The 17,811-nt window shown below is 42.6% G+C and overlaps 1 protein-coding gene across 5 annotated transcripts in view; it reads right to left on the bottom strand.

The window, feature by feature from the left end:
* The window catches only part of AMBRA1 (autophagy and beclin 1 regulator 1), a 179,340-nt gene that overhangs the window by 25,743 nt on the left and 135,786 nt on the right, over positions 1-17,811 (bottom strand). For all 5 annotated transcript variants that reach the window (XM_049617294.1, XM_049617312.1, XM_049617321.1 and 2 more), the window contains 3 exons: positions 16,702-16,812; positions 6,558-6,746; positions 5,558-5,712 (listed from right to left, as the gene is read on the bottom strand). In XM_049617294.1, coding sequence (XP_049473251.1) covers positions 5,558-5,712; positions 6,558-6,746; positions 16,702-16,812 — 455 coding nt within the window. The remainder of the gene's footprint in view (positions 1-5,557; positions 5,713-6,557; positions 6,747-16,701; positions 16,813-17,811) is intronic.

Raw genomic sequence — 17,811 nt, 5'->3', positions numbered from 1 at the left:
GGATAACAGTGAGTGGAATACTGGAAAAAGGAACTGAAGAAGTACTCCTTTAGATGGGGAAGGGCCTGGAGAGAAAGATAAAGATACTGCTTCTCACTTTTTAAGCCAAAGCATCTCTGTATTCTATAGCGTGCAGGCAAGCAGGCAAGGCCTTGTGGTTAAGAGCTCAAGGAAAGTCAAATGTGGGCAGGTAAGAATTTTAATCAGAAATGGAAAAAGGCCTCACAGCATTAGTTCTTTTTTTTTTTTTTTAATTTTTTTTTTTAACGTTTATTTATTTTTGAGACAGAGAGAGAGCATGAACGGGGGAGGGGCAGAGAGAGAGGGAGACACAGAATCGGAAGCAGGCTCCAGGCTCTGAGCCATCAGCCCAGAGCCCGACGCAGGGCTCGAACTCACGGACCGTGAGATCGTGACCTGAGCCGAAGTCGGACGCTTAACCGACTGAGCCACCCAGGCACCCCACAGCATTAGTTCTTAAAGTACTACCACTAGGATGTTAGCATGATGCAGAATGCTTTAGGCTGGAGATACACATCAATTTCTCAACTCGCTAGAAGTTATCTGAAAGATACTGTTATTAGGAGCCATGGAAGTAACCAGATGAGGTTCTAGGGATGGTGAGAGCAAAAAGGAAAAGGACAAAGTTATACTGATAGGTGACGTCTAACTAGAATCTCCATGCAGCCAATGATTCGTTCTCAATCTTGACTGAGTGGGCAGAGTCATCTGGAGACTTGGTAAAACAAGGATGGCTGGGCCCCACCCCTAGCCTGATTCAGCAGGCCTCACATGAGGCTGAGAATCTGAATTTCTACGAAGTTCTCTGATGATGTTGATGTGGTCTCAGCAGAGTACACATTGAGAACAACAGTCCAGTTAGTTAAGAGTAGATCGTAGGTCTGTAAAAAATGGTAACAAATCTGTGTTCTTTCCCCGCTGCCTAGAGAATAAGGGGGATGCAGATCTCCACAGCCAGAGCCCCAGAGGAAGAAGATATACATAGGGACAGTCCACCAGTGAAGAACAGAACTCGCAAGGTGAAGAAGTAGGGAAGGAGAGGAATGAAGAGGGAGAGACAGGGAGAAGAGAGGAAGAGAGGGGAGTAAAGGGGAGAGAAGGGGGAGAGAGGAGCTGCCTCTCTTTCCAACACCCCCTCCAAACTAACAATCTGTCTAGGTAATAGTTGCTCAACACTTAAATGCAGTTTTACCACATAACCACAAAGAAAAAGCTTCCAATAAAGTGGACCTTATTAAGTATTTGAGGCTTTGCCTTAAAAAGCACAATGCTGTTCCACAGAGAAAGGAGAGCTAAATTGCTTTCTCTCCTAGAGCTTCTCCCATCCAAGTCAAATGACAGTGTCCTCATCCATCACTTCTGCCAATAAAATGACCAGAGAGAAAACCAAACCAGCACTGGGAAGATTCAAGCAACCAGTGCCTCTAGGACCTGTAGGGATTACACAACAAGGATCCTCTTCGGTTCTTACTGAACCACTTCTATGCCCCCAACCCCCACCTGTTGGGGGGGATGGTCCATGCATCTGCGAAAAAGAATACACAGCACCTTAATTCCGGTGTTGAAAGCACTAATCCTTATTCTTGCTTTCCAGTTCAAAATGCCCCAGCACCACTCCCCAGCCCCTACAGCTGCTGACTTTTGCCCTAGGTAAAACAGCACTTATTACTGATATAAAAATGGAAGAACAGTCTGGTGTAGGACTATTTCTGGTGTCATTAGTAATTTTATATTTTTGTTATTATGCTTTCACTTGGTTACAACCAAAGTTATTACAATGTGCAAGTTGCCACTATTTTAGAAAATTAATTGCAGTTTTCTGTGACAATATTATGCCTTATTCCAATTAGAAAATGAAAGCAGAGAGGGCACACAGGCAGTTCAGTGTTTTGAGAATTTAGCAAAACTTGAGCTCAGCAATCTCTAAATGCCTAACTTCAAAAACCAAACAGAAACTAGCAAAGAGCGTTCCCCGGCTCAAGTATAAAGTAGCCAGACACAAATAAGACCCTGAGTCACAGAATAGCATACCCAGCTTGGAGGAACCTGGAATGGGCAGAAGGGAGGGGATGATCAAATATGTGCTCAGTCTTACTTTTCCAGATTTGCCAACCACACTAAAGTCGGGAAGACTGAGCCTAGTCTCAGAAGCAGAGAAGGGTAATATCAAAAAGACCGTGATCCTAGAAACAAAGGTAAAAATTAAAATGGCTCAACATGGGGGCAGAACAGAATCCAGAACGCAAATATTCATGGGAGAGCTCTTGAAGGCAACAACAACTGAGAGAAGACAGGAGGGGAAGCACAGAGAGCCAACAAGCTAAGTAAGGTCTGGCAGGAAGTGGAGCACAAAGGCCACAGTGCCTGTGACAGGATTAGCCAAGGATCCAAGCCCCACGCATAAAACCACACGTAAACCAGAGACTGTGTCTCTCCCCCTTGCTTGAAGGGGCTGCGGGCAGAAACCTAAAATGAAGAAAGGAATCCATAAGAACAGCGGCTCTCAAACTCAAGTGTGTTATCAGAATTACTTGGAAAGTTTGGTGTACAAATGCAGATACCCCTCCCGCCCCATTCTTATGCAGATATGTAGTCTGTTTTTGACAAGGACCCCAGGTGTTCTAACACAGGTTGTTGGAGGAACACAGTTTGAGAAGCACTGATCCAGAGGTCTGAAAACTGCTTAGAATAAATGCATCAAGGCAAAGCAGCAATCAGCGATTCATTTTCAGAAGAGTGTTCATATGGGGCTGGGTAAGAGATCATCTCTTGGGGAGAGATGTCACTTAGTGGGAATTAAAATAAGGTAAGTCAATGCTCTGAAGGATGTTCTCCTGGGAATGTCAGCTGACCCAACAAGCTTACCCCTCTGAATATTACATCACGGTGATTTCCAAGAAGGACCACCAAAAAGAAGGGGAATGAATTCTGGGTAGAGAAGCTTGAGGACAGGCCCATCACCCACAAAAGCATTCCTTCAAAGACAGAGCTTGACATTACAGATGGAGAGACCCACCCATACTTACCTGTGCAAAGAGGAAGATGCTCTACTGTCCCATTAAACCCTCGCTCCCTGATCTCAGACAAAAAGGCCCTCCTTGACTTAAACGGTGGTACAGCATAGCTATCCAAAAAAGCTGGTGTCTTCCCTTCCACCAATGACTGAATTCAGGGATATTTTCTGAGTGCTTTGGTGCCTTTGGATGTTAAGGGGCAACCAAGACCTGGAAAACCAGAAACTTTTCTGTAGTGCAGGGGTTTAAAGTCAGATGTGGTGGACACAGGGTGAGCAAAACCTTGTTCAGCAGCCTGGATCCTGTCTCTTAGGTGAGAGGAACACTTCCCAAATGGGAGCTTTCTAGTCACTTCAGCTCCCTAAGTGGCAGATGGTGCCTACTGAGAATCAAAAAAGCCTCACCAGGAGGCCTGAGAAATAGCTCTTGTCACGAGGCATGCAGCAGCTGGCTAGCTGCCCTGAGCCCCTTAGCAGGACAGCAACGGATCACCATATCTCCTCAGCAGACTCCTCCAACTGCATTCCCTGAGCTGCCAGCCCCATACGTGACAACATCTTGGCTTCCGCCCTGTAGCTGTTTGCCCTTAGCCAGATGTTTCTAAGCTACTTATGGAAAAGAGGAACCTTGCTAGGATGGTGGACTGGCAAGCTATGCCCAGGAGCTGGGCAGGAGCCCTGGCTTCCGGAAGAGGCTGGAGATGTCCATTAGTGTTGCCGAAATCAGATCCTGTCTCTTAATGATTATAAACAATTATTCCACAATTAGGCAGGAAGGATTTAGAAGAACAGCTGTTGGGACCAGGATTCTAGGTGGTGCAAGGCAGACACCAGGTACTTTTACCATCCGAATCTGAAGAGAAGCAAAATAAGAATATTTAAACTAAACCTTCATGTCCATCCTCAAATGTCTAGGTAAGAAAACAGGCCTGTGAACGTCCCAGAATGTCTTCTCCCAATCACCTAATATCAGATATTTCCAAAGTCATCTGGAATTCAAGAATTGGGACTTCCCTGGCAGTATGATTTCAAGGGCACAGACTGCCTGTTTCATGTTTCACCCCTTTCAGAGGCTTGGTGGAATATGCTGGCACCTATCACTGGTTCTGCTCGATACCACCTAGAAATGCTAAGGAGAACGCTTGCCTTGAGACCCTCTTTCATTCATTCAGCTTCTCCTAGATGTCAAGTTCCTTATTTGTACTTGAACTTCAGAAAGGCGAAATGGATATGGTCTTCGCTCACGAAGAGCTCACAGTTCCAAAGAGGAAAATGACATGGGAAGAAGTAAGTGCAGTCTGATGTGATGAGTGTTAATACGCGTGCCAGTAGCCAGGTACAATGGTGGTACAAAGAGGGAGTGATTTGGAAAGGTCCTGGAAAAGGGGAAGAGCTACGGACGTTGGGTTTGAGAGAGAGGACAGTCCAAGTAAAGGCACACTGACAAGAAAGAACCTTCTGAAATTCCGGGTGCTTGGAAGTGGCTCAGCAGAGTTGGATAGAGGGTCCCTGTAGGAGATGGGAGGGAGAAGAGGCTGGCGACAACCATGCTAGGCCACCCACTTTCCGTCACTTTCTACACAGTGGATCCTATCTCTCTCTCTCTCTCTTTTTTCTTTAAAAAAACAAATGCTTCCATTCCAGGCATCAAACATCTACATGCACAGCACTAAATGAAGGGCCCTGGGGGATATGCCCCTAAGGAGCTTACACTGAACCTAATTGGGCAGATTAAACATACACACCACTCAGCTAAAGAAAACACAAAACAACACATAAACAAGTGCATAAAACTATAAATGGCACAGCACAAAGTGCTAAGGGAATTCATAGGTTCTTAGCTTGAGACAGAGCTTAAATACCATCTAATTAGAGAACCATTCAAATGCTCAATTCCCCTCAGCAAAAGCAAATCAGCCCCCATGGGAACTCAGTCAGAAACTAGTATGGTTGAGTTCAGAAGGCCACTAACCCCATGATGCCCAGAAGGCTTTTACGGCAGTATAAGAGAGGTCCACCTCAGACAAGACAGGGCCCCAACAGGACCTTTCTCTGGTAGTGAAATGGACGAGATGATTAAGAGCACAGCGGCCTCATCCTCCAACATGATTACAACCCACGGAAAAGAACATTTCATAGTATACCATTTATCAATTTTTATAGTTTGCTTCTTCAAAAAAAATTTTTTTTAACTAAGCATAAATATTTCACTGGGTCCTTTATGTATCTCCAGACTAAAGGTCTCGTGTTGAGGTAAGGAGGTACTCAGTTTGGTCTTCATCCAAAGACACTTTCAGGCCTCTGGGGAGCTCAGCTCAGGAATGAGGGTGTGAGAAAGTTCCTGCTTTTTAATAGTCCAGAGCTTCCAAAAGCTGGTCACGGATGGGCCGGACTGCAGTCTTTCCTTACTCTTTACGAACATGCTACCTCTAGTCTAGGCTGGGAGATCACACCATTGCCCTTCACTACCCTGCCAAGCCTGGAGAGCTGCCCGACAGTGGAGGCATAAGCCGTGGCACTCACCCTCATGGAGGTCTCGCCACCATGGGCCTGTTGCAGTCTGAAGACCTGGGCCACCATGTGCTCTGTGGAGGGATGCAGCAGGATCCTCCTCGAGGCCAAGCCCACCATTACGTATCGGCCCATTGGGGACAGGCTCACCGAAATGGCATTGGGACCTGAGAGCCAACAGAACAGAGAGATGTTTCCCAGAGTTCTTGCCATCACAAGGCAATAATGTTCCCTCTCAGTCTTTTCTCTTTATTTTCAGTTTGCATCTTTGGTTACCCAGGGGCTCTCTCATAGGAGTGCAGTGAGGAGTACAATGAGAAGGTGTCTCAAGTGTTGAATACAGTGTTTGACATACAGAAAGTACTTAACAAATGCTCACCACTGTCGTCATAGAATCACATTTAAAAAAACTGGTACCATACTGAAAATACTATTTTGAAATCTATTTTCACTTCATACATTAGGACCATTTTTTCCACCATTAAATATTCTTCTATAAGAGCATTTTAAAGGCCGGATGGTATTTTACCCTATCAATGCACCTTTATTTATTTAAGCAATTCTTCACCATTTGACATTTTTCTCTATAAGTAACACTGCTGTGAACATCCTCGTACATAAATCTCTGTATAGTTTTCTGATTATTTCCTTAGAAGTGGGATTCCTGGATTGAAGGGAACATACATTTCAGGGGCTTTTAATACACAAGGCCAAACTGCCTCACGGTGTATAAGCTTCCCCAAGCCATGACCAAAGCTCCTCCTTTATCTATGGGCATCACAGCAGAAGCATGTTGGTGATGCTGTCATGGCAGGAAGGACTCTTATTCTGAGATTCTTCTGTAATGCTACCAGCCAAGACTCCTGCCAAGCAATCTTCCTCTGGCCTGTGCCCTAAGGAGGCAGGGGCAGGATATGATCAGTACTCCAACCTAAGCTATGCCTCACCTAGGAATGCCCATGCAAAGGCACCGACATCCCTCTGTCACTAGGTTGGGCTTTCTTTCCCTTACCAAATCGCTTGGTGTAGAGCATTTCACCCAGGTTATGGGGGGCCAAGGAGTACACTGCCAGGATGCCTTCATCAGGAAAGCCCCTCTGGCTGCTAGGGATGAAAGCTGCCAGGAGCTGGCCATCTGCAGAAATGTCACAGCTGGCATCATTGTAGATCTTGCAGTTCTGCACCAGCACATTCACGGAGGCTGCATCAGACAAAGAAAGAAAAGAGGGTAAGAGAGTTTGGAGTTGATGGTGTAAAAAATTCTGGGCCAAGAAATTTGGGGGCTTTCCTAAGGGCCTGAACCCTCTCTAGAAACGCTAAAGGCTGCCTTGTCAATCAAACTAAAATTTCATGGAAGAAGCAACACAAGAGACTGGAAAGATATGTCTCTTTTACCATTTTAATAGGAAACGACAGACAGTCAACACAATCACAACCACCTGCTGAGTCTTAGCTCACACTTTGGAAACATCATTTGAGAGATTAGATATGGAAAAAGTTATTAAAAATTGTTCCTGGAGAGCCACTCAGCAGCTGTTATTGTCCAAAGATCAAAACTAAGATGAATGAAAATGCAAAACCACTGATTCCAAGAGAAAGGTGATACAGGTAAAGCTTCCTTGGGGTGAGGATCCTACTGCACACCTGCTATGCGACATTGGAGAAGGAAGTCATTTCATGAGTTTGTGCCTTACTTTCTCATTTAAGGGAAATGGAACATTTAGAGACTTCAGACTTCTGGAAAGGTCCTTGCTAACACCTGTTCCTAACTCCCAAGAGAGGACAAAGAGAAACAAAGCCCAGCTGTGGCTGGATGGCTAGAACTCTTCATTTCTCACTATGCCGTAGCCTTACCAATGCCATAAGCAAACAGCCAGGGGCAGCCTCAGTCTGTACTTGGCAGCTACAAAGAATTATGCACAGGGTCAGCCAGGCAGCAGGCTCAGCAGGAGGGAGTAGGGTGGGGGTGGGGGTGGTGGAAGAATGTGGGGAGGATCTGCTCCATGTGACAGGACTGAGATGTTGGCCAGCACTGGTCCTGTGCCTACACGCTTTGTTTGGGTTTTCATTTGAATCTCCGAAGCCCACTGTGTAATTCCCTGCCAAGAGGAAGCAGCTTACCCTTGATGTGAGCTTGGGAGCAGAATGCCCACACCAAGGGCACAAGCAGAACGGCACAACACATCCAAAGGGACCAAGTTCCTCTGGGCTTTGTCTCACTTAGATCTACTTCAAGTGCACATGAAACAAACTTTTCAGTCCTTCTCTTATTTGAAGGAGACTACTTGAATGTCCACTGTCAAAAGCATTATGGTTAAAAAAAAAAAAAAAAAAAAAAATTCAAGCTCAGCTGCACTCACCAGATTCCAGGTGATCTATTCCAGGAAGTCAAAAGGCCTGCCCTGGAAGGAAGGTCAAGGGCAAGTTTCCCCATGAAATTAAGGAAACAAAACAAAGAATTGCTTTTCAGGGGCCTAAGGCTTAGGGGCTCAGGGACCCACAGTAATTTCTAATACTCTATATTCATCCTCCTTTCCCTGTGTGTTGTGAATGAAGTTACAGAGACGACAAAGTAGATCAAAAAAGACATCAGAACACATTGATTAGGCTATTGTGCCAACTCTTGGGGGCTGACACCTACAGCACCATTACACATAAAACCGAGGAGGGACCACAAGGATGGTTCTGTTTGCTAACTAATAAAATAATGACATCCAAATATTCACTGCTATCACCATTAGGGCTCTGTACTGCTCAACTTCCAACCCACCATCTGCTCTAGCCTGTGTGGCTAGATTTATCTAGTCAGCACTGAGACCGTCTGCTCCTTACTCAGGGTCCCCAGCCTGGTGCCAAAAAATGACAATCTTTTCCTCCTTCCCTAGGCTGACACATGATTCCAATTGGCGATATATAAAAAAGAGAAAAAAACAAAGGAATGGGGGAAGCTTCGGGAGTGAGTCCATCTTGATCTTCTAAACTTGAGGCTGGCACAACCCTCAGAAAGATAAAAAGAAACTGACAATTGAGACTATAACAAACTTTAAAACAGTTTTGCACAATTACCATTTTATCCACATTTAATATCTTAAAAACGCATGATGGCTATTTTATGAAAGTAGGCTTTCTTATCTCCCTGATACAGAGATCTCACTCATGTGTGCTCACATACAACTCAGTTGAACATATAGAAATCTATAGTGACCCTCAGAACTCACCACCAACATAAAATAAAAAGCACTTAACTGCTTACTGTCAGATTAATTCCTAAGGGGAGCCAGGGTGGCAAGGAGAGTACAAGTAAGGTTTTCCTTCTTCTGGAATGCCTGGCTCTAAAACGCTGAAAAACTGGGCGTACAGACAGAAAAGCATTTTGTCAGCCTCCAGTCCAAGCCACTGTGTTTGTGTTTACTACATTATGATGAATCCAAATCAATGGCCACCTCCCAAATTTTGTTCCTTCCCCACCAACTCCACCCAGTTTCACAAGTGCTCCCAGTCACTGCAGGGAGCTCACAGACAGACATGCAAATGACAAATGAAAAGAGAATGCCGAAAACTCAGGCAGAGCTTCTCCAGGCGTATGTTTAATCGCAGCAACTGTGCAGCTAGTGACCCGGGGCTTCACTCCTGTCCTAATGAAGGGGATGTGGCAGGCACACAGTGATTTGGTAGCTTCACTTCTGCGAGCACTGGGTGGTGTGTTTACAATTTCATTTTTATTTCAAAGTTCCAATTAGTGGCTTACATTTGCTGCCCGTTGTCTATTAATTTCCCACATGGAAATGGAAATGTTCAGTTACAATGGTGAGTGGTCACTGCTTCAATTCACTTGTGTAGCTTCTCCTCATGAGGCTGAAATTTTGATGAGTTAATTTACACAGGGAGAGGTTTCTTGTTTTCTGGGGCCTTAGGAAAGTAATGCACTCATGACAAGGACAACTCACCCTTTCAGGACTGAACAATAATGTAAGCAGGTAGAGAAAAAGGTGAAGTGAAATAAAGCCTAAGACACTGGCAACCCACACACCAGTAGAAATCTTTGTTCTGCTCTCTGCCTCGCCTTATCACAGTGCTTCTCCAGTATTAGCATGCATCAGAATCACCTGGAGGGCTTATTAAAACACAGAATGTTCGGGTGAGGCCTGAGAATTTGCATTTCTAGCAAGTTCCCAGATGCCTCTGATGCTGCTGGTCTGGGACCACACTTGAAAACTGCTGCCTTACCAAACAGTCCCTGATCCCTGAGCTGTAGCTCCAGCAACCTGCCCTGCACTTAAAGGCAAAAACACATGTGGGGAAGGGTGATGGGGCAGCTCAGAATGGAAATAAAGGTTAGGAAAGAAAGGATTTTTCAAATCAAAGCTGCTTAAGAGCTTCAGGGGGCAGCTCCAGGGGGAGAAAAAATGATGCAGAAGACAGCAGGAAGCCATGTTCCAGACTCCGCAATGTAATCTCCTCCTAATTATAAATGATTTCCAAGTGAAAATGCCCTAGCAGGGAATGGGAGGGGTTAGAAATACTGATGCCTGGAGGAGCAGATGGCTCTGCCTTCCTATCAGCTCCATAAATTATAAACAAACACCTTGTACAAAGATCGATTTGTAGCCTGTTGCTGGCTAGCCAGATGAGGCCATGGGAGCGATTAGCAGTTGCAGTGCTTTTGCAAATGCATTAGATACTGATTTGGAAAACTCAAAGGGGTTTAAATCAGCAGGGAAATTTCCTTTTGGCTCTGAGCCCATCTGGTTGCAGAGTAAGACCTCCTCACAGAACTACGTATGACACTGCAAGCCCTCCCTGAAGGCACCAATCGCTACATCTCCTGTGGTATGGTCTGCCTTACACCACTCAGCCACTGGATTTCTGAAGGCCAGTTCTGGCAGGAAGACCTAGTGACCAATGCTCTTTACCCAATAAGAGCTCACTCTTAAAACACAAGAGTGAGGGGCGCCTGGGTGGCTCAGTTGGTTGACCGACCGACTTCGGCTCAGGTCATGATCTCACAGTTTGTGAGTTCGAGCCCCGCATCGGGCTCTGTGCTGACAGATCAGAGCCTGGAGCCTGCTTCAGATTCTGTCTCTCCCCCTCTCTCTACCCCTCCTCTGCTCACGCTCTGTGTCTCTGTCTCTCAATAATGAATAAATGTTAAAAACAAACAAAAAAAGAGTGAATCTAATGAGCTACTTTTTCATGAAAGTGTTTTCAAAATTATCTACACGTCTGAGGCCTTTTCACTGGCTTCTAAACTTTACAAAGAGGAATTCATTAATCTTGCATCCCAACTGAGAGAAACATGTGGCAAGAATCTTTAACTCCAGAAAAAAGTTAAATGCAATTCGGTAAGTCAGATGACCAGCAATATAGTGGCTGCTGAACACATGAGTAAAACTCAAGCCCAGTGGCTGGCAGGCACAGGCTGTGCCAGAGCCAAAGGCTACCCTCGACAGAGAGGTACGTGGTGTTCAGAAATTAATCCCACAGCAAAAGAAATTTCCTACTTACTCTTCTCACAGCTGAATCTATCAAGAGTGAAGATGCAAACTGTAACTAGAGTTCATTCAGACCAACCAGCAAACCACAGGCAACTCAGGTAAAAGTGACTGTCATTCTAGAGGGTAATACCATGGGAAGGAACACTGACTATAATTAGACATATACGCCCTAAGCAACCAGAACACAGTTTGTTTTCCAAGGTCAGAACTCTAAGAAAAATAGGACACTCCTAAAAAAGCAGAATTCTAACCCCATGCATGAGCCAAACTAAATGAGCCAATCCAGTTCTACATGAAACTCTCGGATCAACTCAGGTTTTACAAGAGTTGTAATCAAAAGATGCAAGAAGAAACACAGAAGGAGAATTATAGGAAGTTGTAGTTGGAACAAGTTAAGGCTTATACAAAACACATTGGGACAACCAAAAAGGCCATCAAAGCTACGACAGCAACATATCCTAGGCCTGTTTTCTGAAGATTTTGTTTTCCTATCAAGGCAAATGACCTGCAACCGGGTAGAAACAACATGCTTGAGAAGGATGGGAAGCCCATTACAGATAAGGCAATGGGGTGAGAGCAATATCTTACTTATATGAACATTACTCTCCATAGATGGAGAATACATATCCCAGTGTACTAAAGATGGGGGCAGGTGGGACTTTATAGAGTTATGGCCATACTCTCAAAGAATCATGGTGCAATTTCCTAGAAAAAGACATGATAAAAATAGCTAGCACTTTCTGACCATTTATTATATGTCAGGTAATGTTCAGAGTGCCTGACATTATTAACTAATATAATTCTCAGAACAACCCTATGAGGTTTGCACTATTATAATTCTCACTTTATAGACAAGGAAATGAAGGTGGAGAGAGATTAAATAACCAAGGTCATACTGCTAGAAGGTGGCTTGACCAGGGATTTGAACCTGGACAGCGTGTCATAAGAGTTCATGTGCTTACCCCCTTATAGGACAGTTGACAGAGAAAGTTATCAAAGAACTACCTCCCTCTATGCAAGGAAGGAAGGAAGGAAGGAAGGAAGGGAGGGAGGGAGGGAGGGAGGGAGGGAGGGAGGGAGGGAGAAAGAAAGAAAGAAAGAAAGAAAGAAAGAAAGAAAGAAAGAAAGAAAGAAAAGAAAGACAGACAGACATTAGGCCCAGACTTTTAAAATACAAAAGCATAAGCAATTCAAATAGTATTTAAATTGCTCCAAAGAAAACCTACCAAATTATATTTATAATACAAGCATGATACTGACACCAAAATCCATAGATATTATAAGAAAGGACAGGGCCATCCCACTTGCAAAAATCAATGAAAAAAGTCTATTAGTAAGCTACATGGAAAGAATTTTACATTAAAGAATACTCCACCAACCAGGTGTTTTTTGTTTTTTTTTTTTTCAAGAAATGTAAAGACAGGTTTAATATTACAGAATCCATTAATATGAAGATTTTATTATTAGATCAAAGGAGAGGAAAAAAAATATATGATCATCTTCATAGATGCTGAAAGGCCATGACTAAATTCAAAATCCATTCTTGAAAAAAACTTTCAATAAAATAGGAATAGATGACTTCCTTAAAATGGTAAACTAGTTCTGGTTCAACCTAAAAGCCAGCAATATGTTTATAGGGAAAAAGCTAGAAGTTTTCCTAATAAAATCAGTAACAATATGAAGATGCCTGCTATTATTTAACATTGTACTGATAGGAGCCAATGCAAATAGACAAGGGAAAGAAATCACAAATGTAAAACTTGGAATGGAGAAGGTAAAATTATCACTTCTTACAGATAACACACCTAGAAAATCCATGAGATTTACCTGAGTAACAACTATAACTAGTAAACAATTCAGTAAGACAGTAGGATTTTAAAAATAAGCTTATAATAGTAAACTTAAGAATTCTGTAGGATCTATATGAAGAAAACATTCCTAACAACACAAGAGAAACTTGGAGAAATGGAAAATCATACCACATTCTTACTAAAAAGATACCATAAAGATGTTGAATCTCCTTAAGTTAATTCATAAGTTTAATGTGATTGCAATAATTATACTACAGGGTTTTTTTCAGGGCGGAGGGGGTGTGAAGGGAAGAAGTAAAACAGTTTTAAAGTCCATACAGGAAAACAAAACTGCTTGAGCAGACAGGATAATTTGGATTAAAGAAATAAGAGGGGCACCTGGGTGGCTCAGTTGGTTAAGCATCCAACTCTTGATCTCAGGTCAGGTCTTGATCTCAGGGTTGTGAATTTAAGCCTTGTGTCTGGCTCTGCACTGGGCATAAAGCCTACGTAAATAATAATAACAACAACAACAACAACAACAACAACAAGAGGGGATGGGTCTAGATTCTAAAACACAAAGCCTCAAAACAAACCCATGTGGTACTCTCACATGAATAATCACACAGATCACTAGGATAGAATGTATAGTCTAGAAATACATCTAAATAAACACAGGAAAGTAAAAATAGGATGAAAGTGACATTCCAAATCAATGGGGACAAATGCATTAGTCTATAAACTCGGGACAAATGAGTAGCCATATGGAGTAAAAGCTGGATCATATTCTGCTATTTGGAACTAGGTTAAACTTCTAGTGAATCAAAGACTTGAAGGTAAAGGAACTAAAATACAAAAGTACTAACTGATCTTCCTAATGATGACACAAAATCTGGGAACCATAAATGGAAAGTTGGATAATTTTGACTACTTAAAATAAGTTCTATGACAAAAATAACCTTCAGCAAAGTCAAAAGACAAATGACAACCAGGGAGCTCCTATTAGAAGTTAATTTTCTGATTTAGAAAGAGCTCCTGTAGACCCGATAAGGAAAAGATCAGCAACACAATAGAAAAACAGGTAAAGCACATGGACAGGTCAAGAAAAGGCAATACACATAGCTAAGTGTATAAAGAGGCGCACAACCTGGTGTAATATAAGAAATACAAACTTAAAATACCTACATACTATTTTTTACCTATCGGAAATGCAAATATCCAAAAATACGGTTAGCACATTCTGCCAGCAAGAGTTTAGGGAACAGGCATTCACATAGGCTGCAGGGAAGAGTAGAAATCGGCATAACCCTACAGAGGGTGACTTAGCAACATCTACCCAAATCACAGATGTATGTACTCTTCCTAACTACAATTCTATTCCTAGGAATTTATCCTATAGATATTCTTGCATGTATACAAAACAACAAACTACCGCACGGTTTGTATGGCGAAAGACTGAAAACAATTTAAAAGTTCCTCGGAGGAAGACTGTTTGAAAAATGGTTAAAAAATGGAACCAAGAGACTCCATTTGGACAATGGAATACCGGCACTTATTAAAAAAGAAAGAGTTAACTCTTCATATACTGATATGTAAGATGACCAACATACATTATAAAGTACAGAAAGCAAAGTGCAGAAAGAAGAGTATGTATAACATGTTACCATTTGGGTCAAACAGAAGGTGAGAAAACATACATTTGCATTTGCCTGTTTATACACACACAAGGTATCCTTGAAAAGATATACAAGGAACTGCTAATTGTGGCTGCCTATGGGGAGGAGTGGTGGGTACCTGGGAGCAGGGTTGGTAAACTTTCCACTGTAATATTATTTTATAGTTTAAAAAATTTTGAACGTTGAATACATTTCCACAAAGTAAACAATATAAACAAAATAACTTGAAATAAATTATGGCAAATAAGATCTGGGTCAGAAATCTGGAGCTGAACAAGCAAACCTGGTATTCAATAAAGGAAAAAGTAGATTGCAGTTGATTCCCAGCAGACTTAAACAAAAAGATTATTGAACATGTGGCTTATAAGTACTTAGAAATAAATGATTGCTACTGTGGTTTCACTAAGATTAGGACATGAAAAATTAACCTTATTTTCATGGTCTGACAAGAATACCAAGACTGGCAGATTGGGAAATGCCACAGAGAACATCTTGATTATTTTAAGCATCTGACAAACTCTTACAATACCTTGTAGACAAGATTTTTTTTAAATGTGGGCTTCAGTTGTGATCATCATGGCTGGGTGCTAATTCATGAACCAAAACTGACACAGAGAAAGTCCACAGCAACATAACACAAGGACTGGTATAAAGTCCTGACTGATTCACCATTTTTGCTAGTAATCCAAAGGAAGACAGAGAAAGCATATTTATCAAATTAGTAGATGATGTAAGACTGAGAGAAAAGTACTGAATCAAAGTTCAAAAAGGCACTGAGAGGGAGGAGCCAGGAACTGCAATGGACACTATTAAGATAACATTTAATAGAAACAAATACAAACTTGTTTTTTTTTTTTTTAACTTTTTTTTAATGTTTATTTATTCTTAAGACAGAGACAGAGCGTGAACGGGGGAGGGGCAGAGAGAGAGGGCGACACAGAATCTGAAACAGGCTCCAGGCTCTGAGCTGTCAGCACAGAGCCCGAAACGGGGCTCGAACCCATGAACTGTGAGATCGTGACCTGAGCTGAAGTCGGACGCTCAACCAACTGAGCCACCCAGGTGCCCCAAACCTGTTTTGGTTTTTAAAGATTCAAGCGTACAAGTAAGTATAGAACAGTAGTCTTGGTTTCTTAATTAACTATCCAGGAATTTGAAGTGACCGCAAACTGAAGAGTGGCTTCAGAAAAAGCTGCTGAAATCTCATGCTGAATCAACACTGTCCAAACCACCATTGTGCTACATACTGGACAGCTCCCATCTGGAGTTTTTAACTGTGTTCTGGCCCCCCAAAATCAAAAGGGAAGATGAGAAAAATTGTCAAGGATTTGGAAACCAGGATCAGTAAAAGGAATCTCAAGGAAGGAAATCTGGTCTGAGAAGAAAGATTTAGGAAAGGAAAATGGCAATTTATCTTCAAATAGTTGGAGGACCATCACAAGAGGTATGTTAGACTTATTCTATGGAGATTCAGAGGTAGAACCAGGACCAATGGGAGGAAATAACAGCAAGGGAACAATAACAGGAACTTATCAGTGATGGATTAGGCCATCTTGTCAGACAGTGTGACCTGTCATCTGCAGTATTCAAACACAGGCCGAACTGCTACTTCTCAGAAGTCCTTCATTCGATAAAAAGTGAAGTTCTTTAAAACGCTGTGATAAACCACTGACACATGGGATTGCGGACTTCCCAGGAAGCTGGGAAAATGGACTATCAGATAGATATGTTTGTAAGTCACAGTCCAACTGTGCCATTCACTGTGTTCCATCCAGTTCTGGATTAACAAATGAGTTTAACATCACCACAGTCTCTCTTCAAGGGTCACAAGGGCTAGCTCTCAGTTCCTAAACTCCTTGCTCTTTCTTTTCTTCTCAGTTCCACCTAAACATTGAGGCTTATTAGGACAATGAGCTACTAGTTGGTGAACTCCCCAGAGTAGAGACCCCTTCATCTCTGTGTCCATCTTGGCACTGCCCCTGGCACCACAGCCACCATGGTTCGCTGCTTAGGGTGGGCGCTCAAAACATGTCTGCTGACTACCGACTGAGAACTGAAGAAACTGAGAAACTGTAGAAACTGGCAATCAGCTGCTCAACAATATCATGAGAACTCCAGTGCTCCATGGGCTTCTGAGTTCTGACCCACCAATAAGAGACAGCCCTTCCACCACTACCAGCTCTACTTTGGCTTACCATTACTGATTTCGGGGAGGTCAAACTTAGTGAAGTCCCACCACTGGAGCCGGTAGGTGGTGTTGGCAATGTTACTGGCCACAGCAGACTGTCCATCACCAATCACTGCCCCTGGTTGGGGGAGAAGACAAAGAGAGCACATTATAGTCTTTATCCATGTTCCCTCTGTAAACATAAAACAACATGTACTGGGATTAGCAGGAGAGGGGGAAGAGGAAGAACCATCTGCTAAATCCCCATCTCAAAGAGAAACCAGACATGCCTCTCAGGAACAATTCTACTGGAAACATAATCCCATTAATCAGCTCGTCCCATGATTATTTAACATTTCCTTGGTGCCAACAATGTGGCAGGTAACATATATGTCCTGTCTGGTAGGCTCTCAGTGTAAAGAGAAAGATAAATTTTCATAAAATTGAGGGGCGGGGGGAGTGAAAAATGGGAGGACAACATTAACAGAGAAAGGACCTACAGAAAAGCATTTCATTCCTGGATGTCTTTGTAGTAAGCAGAGCTATTTGGGAGAAAGTGTCTCCTCCTTTGTACATGACCTTCTCCCTAACAAAACATCACAAAAGGAAGCTTCCTCCAGGGAAGAGGCAGCCAGTATACAGCTGATTAGATACATAGAGACGGTAAAGAACAAATGAGGTCATTATTTGCTAATTTCTTCTGGACCCCTGGCATGTAACGACAGCAGAAATTTATAAGCCTAGCTTTTCAGGATCAGAATATTTTTATTAGGGCAATATTTTATAAACCCCTCCTCTCCCCACCCCATGAGAACTTCCTTGAATCCAAATTCACTTGAAACACCTCACGGTTTAACTTTCCCTGAGATATACACTTCTGTATGACATTTTTTTCCTTTGGAAACCAATTAAATGAAAAATGGATTTTTTTTTTAACTGGGTGACACTTTAATTTGCAGTTGTATTTCATTTACATGAACATGTCATTTCCTCCTCCTCCTTCTGAGGTGCATTTCATACACAACCACCCTTTTGATCAGACAAGCCAAACCCTCTTGGGAGAATAGAACACTGTTGCATGCTTGCTAGACAACCTAAATGGTATTCTCTGCTGCAAATCACCTCCTACTTTAAGAAA

This window comes from Panthera uncia, chromosome D1 (genome assembly GCF_023721935.1).
Source record: "Panthera uncia isolate 11264 chromosome D1, Puncia_PCG_1.0, whole genome shotgun sequence".
Taxonomy (NCBI): Eukaryota; Metazoa; Chordata; class Mammalia; order Carnivora; family Felidae; genus Panthera; species Panthera uncia.
This window is presented reverse-complemented; position numbering and strand designations above follow the sequence as displayed.